The sequence below is a fragment of the Gopherus flavomarginatus genome, chromosome 16 (assembly GCF_025201925.1).
Source record: "Gopherus flavomarginatus isolate rGopFla2 chromosome 16, rGopFla2.mat.asm, whole genome shotgun sequence".
NCBI lineage: Eukaryota > Metazoa > Chordata > Testudines > Testudinidae > Gopherus > Gopherus flavomarginatus.
This window is the reverse complement of record NC_066632.1, coordinates 1,176,029-1,196,663: the sequence shown is the minus strand read 5'-3', so window position 1 is coordinate 1,196,663 and position 20,635 is coordinate 1,176,029. Positions and strand designations below refer to the sequence as shown.

General features: G+C 52.7%; 3 protein-coding genes and 1 long non-coding RNA gene across 9 annotated transcripts in view; 1 reads left to right on the top strand and 3 right to left on the bottom strand.

Annotated features, from left to right (window-relative positions):
- Nucleotides 1–20,635, bottom strand: part of ICAM5 (intercellular adhesion molecule 5) — an 81,793-nt gene that overhangs the window by 24,524 nt on the left and 36,634 nt on the right. The window lies entirely within an intron of this gene.
- The window catches only part of LOC127035231 (uncharacterized), a 54,469-nt gene that overhangs the window by 755 nt on the left and 33,079 nt on the right, over nucleotides 1–20,635 (top strand). The window lies entirely within an intron of this gene.
- Nucleotides 1–20,635, bottom strand: part of ICAM4 (intercellular adhesion molecule 4 (Landsteiner-Wiener blood group)) — a 36,530-nt gene that overhangs the window by 2,253 nt on the left and 13,642 nt on the right. The window contains exons 1-3 of one of the 3 annotated variants that reach the window (XM_050924848.1): nucleotides 2,503–2,637; nucleotides 1,764–1,841; nucleotides 1,153–1,425 (exon numbers count right to left, since the gene is read on the bottom strand). In XM_050924848.1, the coding sequence (XP_050780805.1) occupies nucleotides 1,153–1,425; nucleotides 1,764–1,839 (349 nt within the window). In that variant the 5' untranslated portion in view covers nucleotides 1,840–1,841; nucleotides 2,503–2,637. Of the gene's footprint in view, nucleotides 1–1,152; nucleotides 1,426–1,763; nucleotides 1,842–2,502; nucleotides 2,638–20,635 lie in introns of those variants that run through there. The other 2 variants (XM_050924849.1, XM_050924850.1) reach the window with 2 other exon arrangements.
- LOC127035209 (intercellular adhesion molecule 5-like) overlaps nucleotides 16,580–20,635 on the bottom strand; it is a 36,957-nt gene continuing 32,901 nt past the window's right edge. The window contains exons 4-5 of one of the 4 annotated variants that reach the window (XM_050924828.1): nucleotides 19,548–19,790; nucleotides 17,732–18,595 (exon numbers count right to left, since the gene is read on the bottom strand). In XM_050924828.1, coding sequence (XP_050780785.1) covers nucleotides 18,378–18,595; nucleotides 19,548–19,790 — 461 coding nt within the window. In that variant the 3' untranslated portion in view covers nucleotides 17,732–18,377. The other 3 variants (XR_007769597.1, XR_007769598.1, XM_050924829.1) reach the window with 3 other exon arrangements.

Sequence of the window (20,635 nt, the reverse complement as noted above, 5' to 3'; positions counted from 1 at the left end):
CCCCTGTCCCCCGGCCTTGGGGCGGTGGCTCCTCCTGCCTTCGGTAGCTGCGCCCGCCTGGGCTGCGTTTCAAACTGCCCCTGGCTCTGCCCTTCGGGCAGCTCTTATCTCTCCTCTCCAGACAGAGCCGCCCAGCTCCCTGCGGGACTGCCATCCACTGCGTGAGAGCAGCACCGCCCGGAGCCATGCAGCTGGGCCAGCGCAGGGCGAGGGGCAGCCCAGGCCCGGAGCGGAGGGTGCAGCCTGCGCCTGCCTCACTGTGAGGGAGGATGCAGCCGAAATCCGTCTGCCAAACGCTGCTTGTCCCTGGGTTGGCTTGTTCCCTGGGCCTTTGCAGAACCTCCCACCACGTCCCTCTGGGGGCCACCTGCCTCTTCCCAGGGGGGGCGGCCAGAGCCCTGTGTCACCAGCCCTTTTCCCCGGGCACCAGTTGCCACACTGGACCCGAGCTGGGGAGGGTCTGGCAGAGGCGATTCACGTACCTCTGGGGGTGGCCTCTCCCATGAGGGACCCCAGGACTCCCCACAGCCGAGGGGATGTGCCCCAGGAAACCCAACCCCGGGCCCTGCCCAGCAGCCTCGTTCTGTGAGTCACTTGTGGTTTGCCGCTCTCCACGGCAGGGGGAGTAGCACTGAGGAGCCGACGCCGAAGGTCGGTTAATCGGATCCCGTCGACCTGGGTGCTGCTGAAAGGCTCTGCTGGGGGAAGAGCCTGGAAGGGGCATCCCCAGGCCGGCTGAGCCCTGCCCTGGAGGGGACCCTGCTGGCGGTGAGAGCCAGGCTCAGACTCGCTGACCGGCCGGCCGTGGCTCTACGTGGGGCGGGGGGCTGGGATGTGGATTCCTGCCCTGCCAGGAGCCGGACTGAGCCCCCGTAATTCCTCCCACCCAACGGCTGCCGAGGGTAACTACCTGCAGGTGCTGCCTGGCTTAATGGATCAGAGCCAGTGTCCCCAGAGGGGAAAGGCCCGTGTCCCGCTCCCTGCCCCCCCTCCCGAGCCAGCCAGTCCCTTGCCCTGGGGCCAGAGCCCAGCTTTGTACCCTACTGTCTGTCAGCAACTTTTCTCTTTCTCTAGCGCTACACTGCACCAGAAAGTGTCAGTGGCACAAAAGCCGCCCCAGACCCACTGCAGCTGGGAGCCAGCGGCACTTACGGTAAGTGGAGATGTTTGCAGCCGCCACCTTCGTATCTCCATCGCAGGTGAAGTAGCACTGAGGGGCCGACACCCACTCCGTGATACCGACGAGGAGAAAGGCCGCCCACCCAGGTCCACTTTTACTATCGGTTTTGGTGAGCGAGGTCTCCAGGCTGCCGTTGGCATCAGGATCCTGGCACGTGGTGCTGCAGTTTATCCAGACGGACCCTCCGTGCTCCACCATGGGAGCTTCCGGTGAAACGCTCACCTCAAATGAGCCCTGCGCAGCCCCTGAAATGGCAAACGGATCTGTCCCGCTGTGGCTACACCTCTGGAGGATACAGCCCAGTGGAACTGAGAAAGCAGAACATCAAACCCCACTCCCTTCCCACAGCCAGGGAGAGAACCCAGCAGTCCTGGCTCCCAGACCCCCGTCTGCTCTAACCACTAGACACCACTCCCCTCCTAGTGATTCTATAAGAAGGCGCCTTCATTGACCGTGAGCAAAACAAATCGATGTCACCAGCTCACTGCCGGGCTAATGGGGTGCTCCCAGCCCAGCCCGGTCCCACTAGCATTCCCCTGGGGACATGCAGCCTGAGCCAGCGAGGGGGAGGGGGGGCACTTACCTGGCAGCACCAGGAGAAGCAGCAGCCACGCCAGGGAGCCCCCGGGAGAGGGATGTTGGAGCCGCTGGGGTCTCATGGCTGAGGAGAGAGGGACAGAGAGAGCAGGAGTCTGGGGAGCCGGGCTTGAGTTTTCTGTCGGTACCATGGGGCCTGGTCCAAGCCCACTGAAGTCAATGGGAGTCTTGCCAGGGGCCCTGCCTAGACCCTGAGCCGGGGCAGTGGGGACTGAGTCACTGTCACTGGAAATGTGGGGATGGTGCACAGGCACTGCCAGGGCAGCTCAGCCCAGGGCCCATCTAGCCTGGTATCTGGTCTGCAATGGAGCCCAGCCCCAGCTGCTCCAGCCCCAGCTGCGAGAGCGACAGCAGGAGGATGTGATGAGAACCCAGTGGGGACAGTTCCCTCCTGATCCCTGCTAGTTAGAGATCAGTCCAGCCCCCACCTGCCAGCTCTAACCACCAGCCCTCGCTCCCCTGCCAGAGCCAGGGAGAGAACCCAGGAGTCCTGGCTCCCAGTCCCCTCTGTTCTATCCCACCAGCCCCCCCACTCCTCTCCCAGAGCCAGGGAGAGAACCCAGGAGTCCTGGATCCCAGTCCCCTCTGCTCTATCCCACCAGCCCCCACTCTTCTCCCAGAGCCGGGGAGAGAACCCAGGAGTCCTGGCTCCCAGTCCCCTCTGCTTTATCCCACCAGCCCCCCCCCTCTTCTCCCAGAGCCGGGGAGAGAACCCAGGACCTTACCTCCGACAATGGTGGTGCTGGCTGGAATGGCGGAATGAGGGTGCAGCTGGGGGGGGCGTGTGCGGAGCTGTCTGCTGGGTGAGATAAGGGGACGTCCCAGGAAGCCCTCAGCCAGCTGACAGCCCTGGGCACAGAGCTAGCTCGCCGCCCCTCGCAGCCGCCTCTAGCTGCCCTGCCCCGTGCGGACACAGACTCTACCTGAGCCAGCTTTGCTGCAGCTTTTGTGGACGCCCCAGTGGGGAAGCCGTGGCAGCAGGGCCGTGCCCACCGGGACCTGGGTAATTCCAGGGGCGGCTCTAGCCCGTGGGGCTGCAGCGTGACAGTGACGGGCGCTCACGTCGCTTGGTGAAAGCCGGCACAGGGACGTCTGCCCACATGGCACTGGCACCTCTGGCTGCAGCAGACATCACGGGGCAGTGCCCTTGGGAGTGCCCTGGGGGCTTCCACCAACCAGCAGTGCTGAGCCCCAGCCAGGGCCAATGCCTGGGGGAAGGGGACACACCAGGGGTTGGCACTATGTGCCGTGCGCCAGCTAGGGGCTCCCCAGACCAAGTCGCCTCAACTCCATTCCCTCCCCCCAAGTTCTGACCGACCAGACACTCACACCATTGCCCTCTGGGTCATCCCCCCAATGTGTGAAACCAGCCCCCTGTTACCAGCTCACCTTGGCCCCCCCGGTGTGTGCCTCAGAGCCCTGCCTGGGGTAAAACCAACCCAAACGTTAGTTACTAGCTGAGCCAGAGCCAGCGCCGAGCCAGCGAGGGGGAGCCACACAGGCCAGTGACAGACACTACCCTCCCCTCCGTGGGCTGGACAAAGTAAAATCCTTTCAGCAAAATACAAATTTGAACTCCTTCCAGCCAAATACACATTTGCAAATAAAGAAAACAAACATAAGCCTAACTCGCCTTATCACCTAGTACTTACTATTTTGAATCTATAAGAACCTGTATCAGGGAGATTGGAGAGAAACCTGGTTGCACGTCTGGTCCCTCTCAGAACCCAAAGAGAACAACAACCAAACACTAACAGCACACACACAAACTTCCCTCCCTCAAGATTTGAAAGTATCCTGTCCCCGACTGGTCCTCTGGTCAGGTGACAGCCAGGCTCACTGATCTTGTTAACCCTTTCCAGGCAAAAGAGATATGAAGTACTTCTGTTCTATTAACTCTGACTTATCTGTTTATGACACGCCCCCCAAATCAGTGACAGTGTGGAACCACACTGGCAGTGATTTCTCCCTAGAACTCTAGAATAAACAGATCAATAAACACATGCACCCTTACATATGCTACTAATTATGTACAAGTACAAGATTCTTCACATTGTAAGGACAATTTTTAACCAGTTGATTTTGGGAAATTTTCACAGGAGAGTGCATCAACTCCTTGATTTGTTGCCGCTGCAGACGTTCCCGGGTCGTGGAGAGGTTCACCTCTTTCACGCCACCTTTACTTTTCCCTTTGTAGTAGACACCATCAGGCCACTCAGCGTCATCTCCTCCCTGGGCTGTAAACTGACAAACCTGTAAATCTTTGGAATAAAAGGGCTTGAGAGAATTAACGTGGTACACTCTGGGCTTTAGGGAGGAATTGGGAAATGCTATGAGGTAGTTAACAGCTCCCAGGTGCTTTTGGACCGTGAATGGCCCTTCCCATGATGCTTCCATCTTATGGGCCTGTTGCGCCTTCAAGACCATAACCTGGTCTCCTACCTTGAAGGAACGTTCTCTGGTATGTCTATCATACCAGGCCTTTTGCTCTTCCTGAGCATCCTTTAGGTTTTCTTTAGCAAGGGCTAAAGAGTGTCGGAGGGTGTTTTGTAGGTTGCTTACAAAGTCCAAAATGTTAGTTCCTGGAGAGAGTGTAAACCCCTCCCATTGCTGCTTCACCAACTGTAATGGCCCTTTAACCTCGTGGCCATACACAAGCTCAAACGGTGAAAACCCTAAACTGGGATGTGGTACAGCCCTGTAGGCAAAAAGCAACTGCTGCAACACTAGGTCCCAGTCATTGGAGTGTTCATTGACGAATTTACGTATTATGGCCCCCAAAGTTCCATTAAACCTCTCCACCAGGCCATTGGTTTGATGGTGGTACGGGGTGGCAACCAAGTGATTCACCCCCTGAGTTTCCCACAGTTCTTTCATGGTCCCTGCCAGGAAATTTGTCCCTGAATCTGTAAGGGTATCGGAGGGCCAACCTACCCTGGCAAAAATGTCTATTAGGGTCTGGTACACAGTTTTAGCCCTGGTGTTGCCTAGAGCTACTGCTTCCGGCCATCGGGTAGCAAAGTCCACGAAAGTCAGTATGTACTGCTTTCCTCTGGGGGTCTTCTTTGGGAGAGGACCCAGAATATCCACAGCTACTCACTGAAATGGGACCTCTATTATGGGGAGTGGTTGGAGAGGGGCCTTGACCTGGTCTTGGGGCTTTCCCACTCTTTGGCACACCTCAGAAGACTGGACGTACTTGGCAACATCCTTGCCCATCCCCTCTCAGTGAAAGGACTTCCCCAACCTGTCTTTGGTTCTGTTCACCCCAGCATGGCCACTGGGATGATCATTGGCTAAGCTTGATCATGGGCCAAGCTTAAAAAGCTTCCCCCGGTACTTAGTTGGAACCACCAACCGTTTTTGCGGCTGCCAGTCTTCCCGGTGTCCACCAGAAAGAGTCTCCTTATAGAAAAGCCCTTGTTCTATAACAAACCGGGATCGGTTAGAAGAGCTGAGAGGCGGTGGGGTGCTCTGTGCTGCTGCCCAAGCTTTCTGAAGGCTGTCATCTGCTTCCTGCTCAGTCTGGAACTGTTCCCTGGAGGCTGGAGACACCAGTTCTTCCTTAGACTGGGGACTTGGGCTTGGTCCCTCGGGAAGCGATGTAGGTGATGGGGTTGTTTCCGTTGCTGGTGAACCGCTCTCCACTGGTGCACCAGGTGATATTTCAGGCTCTGGCTGAGCCTCTTGGGTAGGGTTGTCTGCTGCTTCTGCCAGTTCAGGCTCCCTGGCACCCTCTGGCGTTGGGGTTGAAGATGCGTTTGCAAGCGCTGGTGTCAGTGCTGGCAATGGTTCTGGTGCTGGTTGCGTTTCCAGGTCCAGGTCTGGGACTGGAGGTGCTGTCGCTGTTGCAGTTGTTGGCAGGGGATCCGGGTCCACTACCTCTGTCTGGGTCTCTGCTAACACAGACGGGGCCTCTGTGGACGGTTCAGGAACAGGGATGGGTCTGGAAGCTTGCCTGGCTTGGCTGCGTGTGACCATTCCCACCCTCTTGGCCCACTTTACCTGGTTGGCCAAGTCTTCCCCCAGTAGCATGGGGATGTGATAATTGTTATAGACTGCAAAAGTCCACATTCCTGACCAGCCTTTATACTGGACAGGCAGTTTAGCTGTAGGCAAGTTTACTGCTTGTGACATGAAGGGGTAAATTGTCACTTGGGCCTTTGGGTTGATGAATTTGGGGTCCACCAAGGATTGGTGGATAGCTGACATTTGTGCCCCCGTGTCTCTCCACGCGATAACCTTCTTTCTGCCCACTCTCAAAATTTCCCTTCGCTCCGAGGGTATTTGAGAGGCATCTGGGCCTGGGGATCTTTGGAGTGATGGAGATATAATGAACTGCACTCGGTTGGCGTTCTTGGGGCAGTTGGCCTTTATACGTCCCAGTTCATTACACTTGAAGCATGGCCCAGCTGACTGGTCACTGGGCCGAGGTGGGTTACTGGAGATTGGTGAGGTGAGAGAATAGGGAGCCGGCGGCTTTCCTTGGGTTGTAGGTGGGGTCTTGGGTTGTCCTCGGGTATAGGATTTATTGTCGGTGTGACCCCTGTCATATTCGCTCCCCTTGCTAGTAGCTTTTTTCTTTTCTGCCACTTCCACCCATCTGGCTCCAATCTCCCCCGCCTCAGTTACAGTTTTGGGCTTCCCATCTAGGATGTATCTTTCGATTTCTTCAGAAACACCCTCTAAGAACTGTTCCAATTGTATTAGGAGGTGCATGTCGTCCAGAGATTTAACATTGGCTCCTGATATCCAGGCATTATAATTCTTTCCAGTGTGGTAGGCATGTCGGGTGAATGACACCTCTGGTTTCCACCTTAGGGCTCTGAACCTCCGACGGGCATGCTCAGGTGTTAGCCCCATTCTGATTCTGGCCTTGGTTTGAAAAAGTTTATAATCGTTCATGTTCTCCTTAGGCATTTCAGCCGCCACCTCTGCTAGGGGTCCACTGAACAGTGGCCTCAGCTCTATCATGTACTGGTCTTCAGAGATGCTGTACCCATGGCAGGTCCTTTCAAAATTTTCTAGGAAGGCCTCAGTGTCATCACCTGCCTTGTAGGTGGGAAATTTCCTGGGATGTGGAACAACAACTGGCGAAGGGTTGTTGGGGTTGGCTGGAGCATGCTGCCTAGCCTGTGCTAATTCCAGTTCATGCTTTCTCTCTTTTTCCCTCTCTTCCCTCTCTCTTTCTTTTATCTCCAGCTCTCTCCTGTGGGCAGCCTCTCTTTCTCTTTCTCTCAGCTCCATCTCTTTTTGTTTTATTTCTAGTTCTTGTAGTTTCCTTTCCATGTCTCGTTTGGGTCAGCCTCTTTGATTTGTCCCTCTGCCTCCAGTTTTGCCCGTTCCTGTTTGCCCGTGTCCTGTCCTTGGTAGTCATGGTTTCTGCTTTCTAGTGTTGGGGAGCCCTCTGGTGTTTACTGCTTGAAATGCTACCTTTCTGTTGCCTTCTTCGGGTTGCTTAGCAACAGAGACTTTCTTTTAACTCCTTCTACCTAGCTATTCCCGACAGAGTTAGAAAGAAAAAAAAAACATTCATTTGCAAATGTGTTTTGATGGTGGATGGTGACTCACAACTGGAGTCCCTTTGTTTAACAAAAGACCCTTGTTAAACTTAATGTCTCTGCCTTCAGGCAGTCTCTCTGCACAACCAGAAAGGAGAAAAGAAAAAAAATTTCTGGCTGTAGTTTTAAAAACCCTCTCTCCTGCTTACAAACAGCTAGCAGACAGAAAAGAGAAAGAAAAAATCCTACTGGCTTTTGCTTCTAAACCCAAACCTCTCAGTCTGCCTGCAGATAGCTAGCAGGGAGAGAAATAAAAACCTCACTGGCTTTTTGACTTCTATCTATCTATCCCACCGCTGCACACCATGTCATGGTATAATTCTCCACTCTGAACCTTAGCGTCCAAAAGATGGGGTACCAGCATGAATTCCTCTAAGCTCAATTACCAGCTTAGTACTTGTAGCGCTGCCACCAACCAGGAATTCCAGTGCTTGGTACACTCTGGTCCCCCCAAAACCTTGCTCAGGGACCCCCAAGACCCAGACCCTCTGGATCTTAACACAAGGAAAGTAAACTCTTTCCCTCACCGTTGCCTCTCCCAGGCTTCCCCTCCCTGGGTTACTGTGGAAGATCACTGTGATTCAAACTCCTTGAATCTTAAAACAGAGAGGAAAATTCACCTTCCCCTCTCCTCCTCTTTCCCCCTCCCAGACTTTCCCTGAGAGAGAAAGTAATCCTAACAGAGAGAAAAATAACCTCTCTTCTCTCCCTTCCCTCCTTTCTCCCCACCAATTCCCTGGCGGATCCAGACCTAGTCCCCTGGGGTCTCACCAAAATAAAAAAAACAATCAGGTTCTTAAACAAGAAAAGCTTTTAATTAAAGAAAGAAAAAACAGTAAAAATTATCTTTGTAAATTGAAGATGGAATATGTTACAGGGTCTTTCAGCTATAGACACTGGGAATACCCTCCCAGCCTAAGTATACAAGTACAAAGTAAAATCCTTTCAGCAAAATACAAATTTGAACTCCTTCCAGCCAAATACACATTTGCAAATAAAGAAAACAACCATAATCTAACTCACCTTATCACCTAGTACTCACTATTTTGAATCTATAAGAACCTGTATCAGGGAGATTGGAGAGAAACCTGGTTGCACGTCTGGTCCCTCTCAGAACCCAGAGAGAACAACAACCAAACACTAACAGCACACACACAAACTTCCCTCCCTCAAGATTTGAAAGTATCCTGTCCCCGACTGCTCCTCTGGTCAGGTGACAGCCAGGCTCACTGATCTTGTTAACCCTTTCCAGGCAAAAGAGACATGAAGTACTTCTGTTCTATTAACTCTTACTTATCTGTTTATGACAGTGCCCCACAGGAAGGAATTCCCAAGTGCTTCTTCCTGGGTTCTCAAAAGGGTTTTTTGCACTTGGGTGGTGGCAGTGTTTACCAAGCTAAGGTCAGAGAGAAGCTGTAACCTTGGGAGTTTAATACAAGCTGGGAGTGGAATTTTTAGAATCCTTGCGGCCCCCACTTCCTGCACTCGGGGTGACAGAGTGGGGGTTCAGCCTTCACAACGTGAGCGCTGGGGGAATCATCTCACCCCAAGCCGACTTCAGTCTGTCTGCAGCGGGGTGTGGGCCTACCTGGGTGTGCTGCAAGAGGCCGGAGAGCCTAATTCCTAGAGCAGGGTGAGGGAACCCAGGCTGGGGGAGCAGGAGGGGCTCAGTGAAATGCAGTACATGAGGTGGCATTCTGGATGGGGAGTGCAACCCATCACACTGTTGTACAGACAAAACTACACAGGACCTCTTTAGGGGGAAGACAAAGATGACACGTTTATTATGATGATTTGATTTATGACCAATAACTAATATTTTAGTTTTTATACACACACATTATACCTAATACCTACACACACACGCACACACACACACACACACATTTACACACACACACACTCATCAGATGTTCTGCAGCTGCTGCATAGTTACCAGTCCTGGACATAGCTTGGGTTCGTAGCTTGTGGCAGTAACTGGCCAGGAAAGCCGGGCACGAGGACGAGCTGGGTCTCTGTTGGCCGGCACCGATGCCCTTCCATGTTGGCAGCAGAATGTTACCCTCCAAAGTCTCCCATCTCACCCATCCTTTTTGTAGGCTTTAGTCTGAATCCAGAGTCTATGGGTCTTGCTGAGTCACTGCCTCTGGGTTTGGTGATTGATCACCCATCAATTGCAGGCGACTTTCAGCCTGGGGCCTGGCTTTGATCTTCCTTCTATTGCACCTTTTCTGTTTAGGGTGGACTCTGCTTATTTTGTTAGGGCTCTTGTCTGCATCTTCAGCCGGGGGGGCGGGGGGGTTTGAAGTCTGTTTCATCAGGACAGGCTGGGGCTGGAGGTTGATTCTATCACCCATCCATACCTCATTCACACATCTAAACTGAACGAATAAGAGTACAGCAGGGTTTGCAAAAATGAAGGTTGGAGGAAGCTTTTAGAAAATGGAGTAAGTGTTTTAAAATGGGGTTTGAATTACAATATGGCAAACAGTGAACAGCAGTTACAACGTAGGCAAGTGCAGTGAATGGTGAACAGAAGTTACAATACTGAAACAGTGCAAGTCTCCCTGATTTAAGCAGAAATTGAATAGTGACATTTACAAAGGCAGCTGACTAAACAGCCAAGGCTCTTAATAAGCATCTTAATTGTTATTGGGATAACTGGCTTTATGAATGAATGTTGTTTCAGTCATAAAACTTTACTTATAAAGTTACATTAATAAAGTAAACAATTAAAAACAATTTCATTAATCAGTTCTACAAACTGCTCCCTCTGCCTGGGCTGGCTGGGGCTGGTCGGCGTTGGCCGGGGGCTCTGACGGGCCAGCCTTGCCTTCTCCTGGGCTGGCCGCCAGCTGATTCTTTGATGCCTGGCTCGGAAGGTGCCTCTCCCCATGTAACTGCTAAGCGCCCGGCTGTGAGGGGGAGCGACCGGGTCTGAGCCCAGTTTTCTGTACATGCCAGTGTGTAAACCCCTCCCCACGGCCTGGCTGTGTGGTGCCAGGCGCCCACGCTCAGCTCGCCACACACCTTCCTGCAAGCCCTGGTGCCACATGTTACCCTGTGTAGCCTATAGAATTAACCCGCTGGCTTGCATAGATCTAGCTTTTCTTAGCCTTCAGATATTTGGTTTATTGTAACAGGTTTATAGATTTATATAAAGGTGAGTTTGGCTGTAATGCAAGGGCCCTTCAGGCCAGATCCTGTATGTTGAGCTCAGGCAAAGTTAGCATCTATGTCTGGGGCCTTTCACCCAGAGAGACAGATAATGGTGGAATGGCACAGGGGGGTTTCCAAGTCTGTACCCTCAGACTTAACAGGTGCACCACCAGGAAAGAACCGAAATAACTGGGAGAACAAAAATAACGTGTGTGTGCGCGTGCATGCGATCTAATGTCATTAGTATGTCTGTACATGTCATCAATGCGCACAGACAGACCAGCCTATGGTGTAGGAGACTAACGTTTTTGTGGGTGAGAATTGAAGGTTGGGCACAGGGGAAGGGTCCAGGCACCTGGCCCCTATAAAAAGGGCCTGGCTAGAGGGGGTCTGGGCTGGTTTTTCCTAGAACGTTCTAAGTTCCAAGGGGACTGGACAAAGCTGCTTTCCCAAAGCCTTTGCTCTGAGTTGTGTGTGTTAGGTTTTCATTTTCAGTTTAAGTTAGTTAAGTAAACTTGAAGTTTGCTCCAATAGCTCTTGGCTCCAGCTTCTTTTAAGCTCTGCCCCCTCCCTCAAGAACCCCCGAGGCGAGGCTGGGCCTGTGTCAATCACCACCAGGTTATCAAGGAAGGGTGTGAGTGTTACCCAAAGCTTTGTAGCATATAACACAGTAACACCATCCGTATCTTCTGAAGAGCAGCAACACAATCGTAACTTTGGCCATGTCTACATCTAAAGTTTTGCAGCGCTGGTTGTTACAGCTGTATTAGTACAGCTGTATAGGGCCAGCGCTGCAGAGTGGCCACACTTACAGCAACCAGCGCTGCAAGTGGTGTTAGATGTGGCCACACTGCAGCGCTGTTGGGCGGCTTCAAGGGGGGTTCCGGGAACGCGAGAGCAAACCGGGAAAGGAGACCCGCTTCACCGCGGTTTGCTCTCTCGTTCCCGGAGCCACCCAGCAAACCGCAGGGAAGGAGACCTGCTTCGCCGCGGTTTGCTCTCTCGTTCCCGGAGCCACCCAGCAAACCGCAGGGAAGGAGATCTGCTTGCTCTGGGCTCCGGGAACGAGAGAGCAAACCGGGAAAGGAGACCCGCTTCGCCGCGGTTTGCTCTCGCGTTCCCGGAGCCACCCAGCAAACCGCAGGGAAGGAGACCTGCTTGCTCGGGGCTCCGGGAACGAGAGAGCAAACCGGGAAAGGAGACCCGCTTCGCCGCGGTTTGCTCTCGCGTTCCCGGAGCCACCCAGCAAACCGCAGGGAAGGAGACCTGCTTGCTCGGGGCTCCGGGAACGAGAGAGCAAACCGGGAAAGGAGACCCGCTTCGCCGCGGTTTGCTCTCGCGTTCCCGGAGCCACCCAGCAAACCGCAGGGAAGGAGACCTGCTTGCTCGGGGCTCCGGGAACGAGAGAGCAAACCGGGAAAGGAGACCAGCTTGATTACCAGAGGCTTCCTCCTTCCACGGAGGTCAAGAAAAGCGCTGGTAAGTGTCTACATTGGATTACCAGCGCTGGATCACCAGCGCTGGATCCTCTACACCCGAGACAAAACGGGAGTACGGCCAGCGCTGCAAACAGGGAGTTGCAGCGCTGGTGGTGCCCTGCAGATGTGTACACCTTCAAAGTTGCAGCGCTGTAACTCCCTCACCAGCGCTGCAACTTTCTGATGTAGACAAGCCCTTTGTAACTGCAAAAAGAACAGGAGTTCTTGTGGCACCTTAGAGACTAATAAATTTATTTCAGCATAAGCTTGTGTGGGCTACAGCTCACTTCTTTGGATGCATAGGCTGGAACACACAGACAGGAGATATTTATACATACAGAGAACATGAAAAGTGGAAGTAACCATACCAACTGTAAGAGGCTAATCAACTGAGATGAGCTATCAGCAGCAGGAGGAAAAAAAAAAACCTTTGAAGTGATAATCAAGATGACCCATAGAAGGTGGGAGAACTTAACATGGGGAAATAGATTCAATTAGTGTAATGACCCAACCATTCCTAGTCTCTGTTTAAACCTAAGTTAATTGTATTTAATTTGCATATTAATTCAAGTTCAGCAGTTTCTCTTTGGAGTCTCTTTTTAAAGGTTTTTTGTTGCAAAATTGCCACCTTCAGGTCTGTCACTGAGTGGCCAGAGAGGTTAAAGTGTTCTCCCACTGGTTTTTGAATGTTATGATTCCTGATGTCAGATTTGTGTCTATTTATCCTTTTGCATAGAGACTGTCCGGTTTGGCCAATGTACATGGCAGAGGGTATTGCTGGCACATGATGTTGTGCAGGAGGTCAGACTAGATGATCATAATGGTCCCTTCTGACCTTAAAGTCTGTGAGTCTATATCACATTGGTAGATGTGCAGGTGAACGAGCCCCTGATGGCATGGCTGATGTGATCGGGTCGTATGATGGTGAAAATAACAGAGCGCCACTGGCCGTCACCTTCAGCCTCCAGCTAAAATCTCTCCAGGGCATCATCAAAGATCTACAATCCATCCTGAAGGATGATCCCCCACTCTCACAGGCCAGTCCTTGCTTACAGACACCTCCCAACCTGAAGCAAATACTGATCAGCAACTACACACCACACCATAGAAACACTAACCCAGGAACCAAACCCTGCAACAAACCCCGGTGCCAACTCTGTCCACGTGTCTATTCAAGTGACACCTCTGCGCAGCTTGTGATCTGTCGTGCGGCAGCTGCCAGGCGCCCAGGGCTCCAGGGCATCACAGGGCCGGGTCTCTGCCCTGCAGCGTGTGCCGTTACTTACCCCAGTGCCCGGTGCGGCTGGGCCGGGCCAGGCTCTGAGTTGCTCCTTCCTCCAGCTGCCGGCAGGTGAAACTGACTCACGCTCAGGGCTGTCAGAGTGGGGCTAGGGAGGGAATTTCCCCCAGCTCAGTGTGGCTGGAGCCCTGGGGACTTTTCTTCCCTCCTCTGCAGTGTGGGGCCTGGATCACCCCAGCACAGGGCCCCTGATCAGTTCCCTGCATGGCAGAGTCTCCAGGGCTGGTCATTCCTGTTCTCTGCCCTGGGCCTGACCTGCTGGGATCAGCAGAGGGGTGATGTGCTGAAAGGCTGGACCATCCCAGGGGCTCAGCCCCCACCCGCAGGGGAGGGGGGTTCCCCAGAGCCAGTCCCCAGCGAGGCACCCCGAGAACAGCCGGTTTGGCCAGAGAGCTTCTTCATGCCCCCACAACGCACTGGGCTCTGCTGGCAATCCCGGCCCTGAGACGCTCTGCAAACGCCACCAGCCCTTTAACTCTGATGGCTCCGGGGCCAGCTGCTCCCCAGCCCCCTGACAACAACAAACGAGCCGCAGGGTCAGAAAAGTCCCGCAGGGGAATTTACCAATGTTTGCCTGTAACATAGAAACAGATCCCTTCGCCCCCCGCCAGAGTCTCTCCCTTACGCTCATAAGAACGGCCGTACCGGGTCAGACTAAAGGTCCATCCAGCCCAGTATCTGTCTACCAATAGTGGCCAATGCCAGGTGTCCCAGAGGGAGTGAACCTAACAGGCAATGATCAAGTGATCTCTCTCCTACCATCCATCTCCACCCTCTGACAGACAGAGGCTAGGGACACCATTCCTTACCCGTCCTGGCTAAGAGCCATTAATGGACTTAACCACCATGAATTTATCCAGTTCTCTTTTAAACTCTGTTGTAGTCCCAGCCTTCACAACCTCCTCAGGCAAGGAGTTCCACAAGTTGACTGCGCTGCATGAAGAACTTCCTTTTATTTGTTTTAAACCTGCTGCCCATTAATTTCATTTGGTGACCCCTAGTTCTTGTATTATGGGAACAAGTAAATAACTTTTCCTTATCCACTTTCTCCACATCACTCATGATTTTATAAACTTCTATCATATCCCCCCTTAGTCTCCTCTTTTCCAAGCTGAGGAGTCCTAGCCTCTTTAATCTCCCCTCACATGGGACCCTCTCCAAACCCCTAATCATTTCAGTTGCCCTTCTCTGAACCTTTTCTAGTGCCAGTAGATCTTTTTTGAGATGATGAAACCACATCTGTACACAGTATTCGAGATGTAGGCGTATCATCGATTTATATAAGGGCAATAAAATATTCTCCATCTCCTTTTTAATGATTCCTAACATCCTGTTTGCTTTTTTGACTGCAGCTGCACACTGCATGGACGTCTTCAGAGAACTATCCACAATGATTCCAAGATCTCTTTCCTGATTAGTTGTAGCTAAATTAGTCCCCATCATATTGTATGTATAGTTGGGGTTATTTTTCCCCAATGTGCATTACTTTACATTTATCCACATAAAATTTCATTTGCCATTTTGTTGCCCAATCACTTAGTTTTGTGAGATCTTTTTGAAGTTCTTCACAATCTGTTTTGGTCTTAACTATCTTGAGCAGTTTAGTATCATCTGCAAACTTTGCCACCTCACTGTTTACCCCTTTCTCCAGATCATTTAGGAATAAGTTGAATAGGATTGGTCCTAGGACCAACCCTTGGGAAACACCACTGGTTACCCGTCTCCATTCTGAAAATTTACCATTAATTGCTACCCTTTGGTCTGTTTTTTAACCAGTTCTCAATCCATGACAGGACTTTCCCTTTTATCCCTGTGATGATGCAGTTCTGGAGGGACACAACTGAGAATGCCAATTCAGGACCAATTGCTTAAACAGTGCAGTTACAGCCCAAGGCTGGGGGTTTTCCACCTCTAAGGCAAACCAAACCAGCCAGACAAAGAGGACTTTGGTTTCACCCCACTGGCTAACTACAAGTCACACAAACAATTTACTTAAACACTTCAGTTTCCCAGTATCACCAGCAGTGCCACCCATCCTAGGGATGAATGGTTATGAAAACCAACACCCCAATAAAAGAAAACGGTTCTCTCGATCCCAAAGAATCAAGCCCCAGAACCAGGTCAACATACACATCAGATCTTACCCACAAATCACACTGTTGCCAATCCTTTAGAATCTAAAATCTAGAGGTTTATTCATAAAAGGGGAAAAGATAAGAGATGAGAGCTAGAATTGGTTAAATGGAATCAATTACATCCAGTAATGGCAAAGTTCTTAGTTCAGGCTTGTAGCAGTGATGGAGTAAACTGCACGTTTAAATCAAGTCTCTGGAGAACATCCCCCGCTGGGATGGGTCATCAGGCCTTTGTGTAGAGCCTCAGTTTGTAGCAAAGTCCCTCCAGAGGTAAGAAGCAGGATTGAAGATAAGATGGAGATGAGGCATCAGCCTTTTATAGGCTTTTCCAGATGTAAAAACACCTCTCTGTTCTTACTGTGGAAAATTACAGCAAAAATGGAGTCTGGAGTCACATGGGCAAGTCCCTGCACTTTGCTGAGTTACAATGCGTATCTGCCTTCTCTCAATGGGTCAATTGTGTAGCTGTTGGTCCTTAATGGGCCATCAAGCAGGCTAGGCAGAGCTAACACCAACTTGTCTGGGGTGTCACCCAAAAGCACAGCACAAATTTGAAATACAGACACTATAGAGCCAATACTCATAACTTCAACTACAAAATGACACACATACAGACACCATAATCATAACCAGCAACCCATAACCTGGTCTTAAACACCTTATATGACCCCCTTTTACATAAGATTTGGTGCCACCACAGGACCTTGGTTGCATCCATGTTCTATATGGTCCCAGTTTATATCAATAATGTCACAATCCCATGACAGCTTAATTTACATAAGAGCCTTTGAGAACCTTGTCAAAGGCTTTCTGGAAATCTAAGTACACTATGTCCACTGGATCCCCTTGTGCACATGTTTGTTGACCCCTTCAAATAACTCTAATAGATTAGTAAGACACGATTTCCCTTTACAGAAACCATGTTGAGTATTGCTCAACAGTTTATGTTTTTCTACGTGTCTGACAATTTTATTCTTTACTATTGTTTCAACCAATTTGCCCGGTACCGACGTTAGACTTACCGGTCTGTAATTGCTGGGATCACCTCTAGAGCCCTTTTTAAATATTGGCGTTACATTAGCTAACTTCCAGTCATTGGGCACCGAAGCCGATTTAAAGGACAGGTTACAAACCATAGTTATAGTTCCACAACTGCACATTTGAGTTCTTTCAGCACTCTTGGGTGAATGCCATCTGGTCCCGGTGACTTGTTAATGTTGAGTTTATCTATTAATTCCAAAACCTCCTCTAGTGAGACTTCAATCTGTGACAGTTCCTCAGATTTGTCACCTACAAAAGTCAGTTCAGGTTTGGGAATCTCCTTAACAGCCTCAGCCGTGAAGACTGAAGCAAAGAATCCATTTAGTTTCTCTGCAATGACTTTATCATCTTTAAGTGCTCCTTTTGTATCTCGATTGTCAAGGGGCCCCACTGGTTGTTTAGCTTCCTGCTTCTGATGTACTTAAAAAACATTGTTATTACCTTTGGAGTTCTTGGCTAGCCGCTCTTCAAACTCCTCTTTGGCTTTTCTTATTACACTCTTGCACTTAAGCTGGCAGTGTTTGTGCTCCTTTCTATTTGCCTCACTAGGATTTGACTTCCACTTTTTAAAGAAAGTCTTTTCATCTCACTGCTTCTTTCACATGGTTGTTAAGCCACGGTGGCTCTTCTTTAGTTCTTTTACTGTTTCTCTTAACACTGACTGGGGGCTTTCACTTCCAGTTATTAACATCTGTCAGAGTGTGGGGGAGTCAGGGCCCGGCTCCCCCGTCTTCCTGCGATTGACCGTGAAGCTCAGCCAGCAACACAGAAGGTTTATTAGATGGCAGGAACAGAGTCTAAAACAGGTCTTGCCGGTACAAACAGGACCCCCTTTAGTTAGGTCCAGCTGGGGGCCCAAGGCAGGCCACAGCCCCATTGGGAAGCCCAAGCCCCATCGGAGCTCCTCTCCATTTCCCAGCCAGCTCCAAACTGAAACTCCCTCCAGCCTCTCACTCAGCCTCCCCCCAGCTCCTCCCCCAGCCTTTGTGTCCTTTGTTCAGTTTCCAGGGCAGAGGTGTCACCTGGCCTCCAACCCCCCTCCTGGGTTCACATGTTACATGCTCAGGTGTCCTCCCTTCCCCAGTGCAACCCGTCCCAGCAAAACTCCCCTGCACCCTTCCCAGGTCAGTACTCCACACTCAGCATTCAAACACATCAAGAACATTCCCATTTTGTCACAACGTCATTGACCCCCTCCCCTCTCCTGGCCCGAGGAGCACAGATCCTGGTCCTTGCCATGCCGTGCCCAGCTCAGCCCCACAGGAGAGGGAGACCTGGTATCCCTGTCTGCTCCATGGCTGGGGATACGGGGGGGGGGGGGTGAGGGAAGCCGTAAGGTCTTGCAATTCAGCTGATCCGAGAACGGACCCCCCGGCCTGTCTCAGTTGCACAAACCCGGCGATCCCAAAGCCCGTCTGGTTAGTGTTGAACCGTTTTCACAGTGATCCCGTGGATCCATTCGCACGTGCCCTGGGCGGCCACCTCCCCAGCTGGGGCAGAGCTCGTGTGCGGCTCGGAGGCGCCTTCCCCATCACTAGCAGAAGTGGTTAGAGGTGGCTGTTAACACCGTTCCCTTCCCGGCACAACTGTTCCGACTTAGTGTTTCCTGCTGGGCCTGGGGTCTCCCAGCCACCTGCTTCCCCAGCAGGGTAGAGCTCAGCTGCAGCCAGATGTCCTTCTGGCCAAGGACATGGGAGATTCCAGCCCTGGATGTCCTGGGGTGTCTTCCCAGCGCCAGGCACCTCCCTCCCTCTCCGGAGAGCAGCTGGTGTGTGCAAGGGAGGGCCCCGGGCTGCCAGCGCAGAGGCCATGAACCGCCAGGCTCTTGGCACTGCCCAGCATCCCAAGGGTTAACGGGGCCACCCCGCGGGCGAAGGGGTAAAGCAGCAGCCAGGAGCCCCAGGGCTCTGGGTCCTGCACTCCAGGCTAGACACTGTGCTCCACATCCGGCGGGCTCTGGGCCGCCCCGTTCAGGTTCCTCTGCTCGGCCGGCTTGCCCTGCTCGACAAGCTTGGCCTGCTGCTGTCTCAGGCGGTACTTGCGGATTCTCTTGGAGCGATAGTACATGTAGCCCCACGCGGCTAGTCCGGCCCCAGCAGCAGCCGCACCTACCAGCCCCAGAACCAACGGCAGGATGTGGAAGTCTGTTAAAGAAGGAGCGAGGTTGAGAAGGACAAAGAGCTGGTTCAGTCTCGTGGGTTGGGCAGTGGGCTGGGATTCAGGACACCTGGGTTCTACTCCCCCCTGCCCCCCAGCCACTGGCTTTGGGCAAGTGCCTCAGTTTCCCCTGCAACTCTTTGCCTTTTAGATGGTGAGCTCTCTGGGCAGGGACTGTCATGCTGTCTCTGGGCAGCATCTGGAACAATGGGCCCCTGATCTCGGTTGGGGTCTGTGCAGCATCCAGCCCAACAGGGCCCTGGTCTCTGCCAGGGCCTGGGCAGCGCCCGGTATGATGGGGCCCTGATCTTGGTTGCTGTTCTGTCATATTACACATGATTAGTAGTAGTTGGGACAGAGATGAAGCAGAAAACCGTCAAGCTGCAGGACGCTGGACCCATCTCTGCTCACTCCTGGGGGGAGTGATGCCAGGACGCACCCCCTGAGCCTGGGGGCAGGGGTTGTGCCCTGGCCCAGCCTGCAGAGCACAAGCCACACTGATGGAATGGCCAGACGGGATCATTGGGTCTGCCCGTCTGACCTCCAGCAGGACGTCAGACCAGAGAATGGCAGCCCAGATCCCCTACCGAGTCCCGCGGCTTGAGGGGTGTGTGTGTTTGGGCTCCTAAATCAAGGGGTGGCTCCAGGCCCCAGCACGCCAAGCATGTGCTTGGGGTGGCAAGCCACGGGGGGCGCTCTGCTGGTTGTTGTGAGGCAGGCTGTCTTCGGTGGCTTGCCTGTGGAGGGTCCGCTGGTCCCGTGGCTTTGGTGTGCCGTGCTTGGGGCAGCAAAATCCCTAGAGCTGCCCCTGCCTAAATCCCATGGAAAGTCAATGGGGTTTTACCTGAGACCCATTCGCTTTCACTCCTAAATCCCCTTGGTGCTTTGGAATCCCGCCCTCCGGGTCATCTGCTGGAGGCGCCACCAAAGGCCACTTACATTCCACCTGGACGGTCACATCCCGGCTGGCTGAGCCGTGCGGGTTGGATGCTTTGCAGTGGTAGGTCCCAGCATCCTCTCTCCTGACCTGCCGCTGCACCCCGATGCTGATGGACACCCCGTCCTTCGTGCACTCCACGGCTGGTGCTGGGTTCCCCCGGGCCAGGCAGGAGAAGTTTTGCTCCGTCCCCTCCTTCCAGATCCACTCCCTGGGGCAGCCGGAGTCGTCCATCCTGGGCCCGTCTGGAAGCGAGAAGGGGCGGTTGGTTACGCTGCCCAGTACTGTGTAGCCACATCTCCTGCCCTCCCCTGGGGCTGCTGCCAAGGACGGCGGCTCTTCCCTGCCACAGGAGCCTCCTCGCTGGGCTCTCCCCACTGCCCTGCCTGGCACCAGCAGCCCTGCTCTGGGGCAGCACAGGGGGCCCTGCGGGCAAGGCAACAGCCTGGACTTGGGAGATCTGGGGTCAAGCCCTGCCTCTGCCGTGGCCGCCCGGTGTGACCCTGGGTCTAAGCCAATGGGGCCCTGATCTGGGTCAGGGTCTGGGCAGCGCCAGGTCCGCTGGGGCCCTGATACTCTAAGGCTAAGAACTGATTGGACCCTTCCTGCTTCTCCACATGGGCACCAGTGATACGGCTAAGAATGGCCTTGAGCGGATCACTGCAGACTACGTGGCTCTGGGAAGAAGGATAAAGGAGTTTGAGGTGCAAGTGGTGTTCTTGTCCATCCTCCCCGTGCAGGGAAAAGGCCTGGGTAGGGATTGTCGAATTGTGGAAGTCAACGAATGGCTATGCAGGTGGTATTGGAGAGAAAGCTTTGGATTCTCTGACCATGGGATGGTGTTCCAAGCAGGAGGAGGAGTGCTAGGCAGAGATGGGCTCCATCGAACGAGAGAGGGAAGAGCATCCTCGCAAGCAGGCTGGTTAATGTAGTGAGGAGAGCTTTAAACTAGGTTCACCGGGGGAAGGAGACCAAAGTCCTGAGGTAAGTGGGGAAATGGGATACCTGGAGAAAGCACGAGCAGGAGAGTGCAAGAAGGGAGGACTCCTGTCTCAGACCAAGAAAGCGGGACGATCAGCAAGTTATCTTA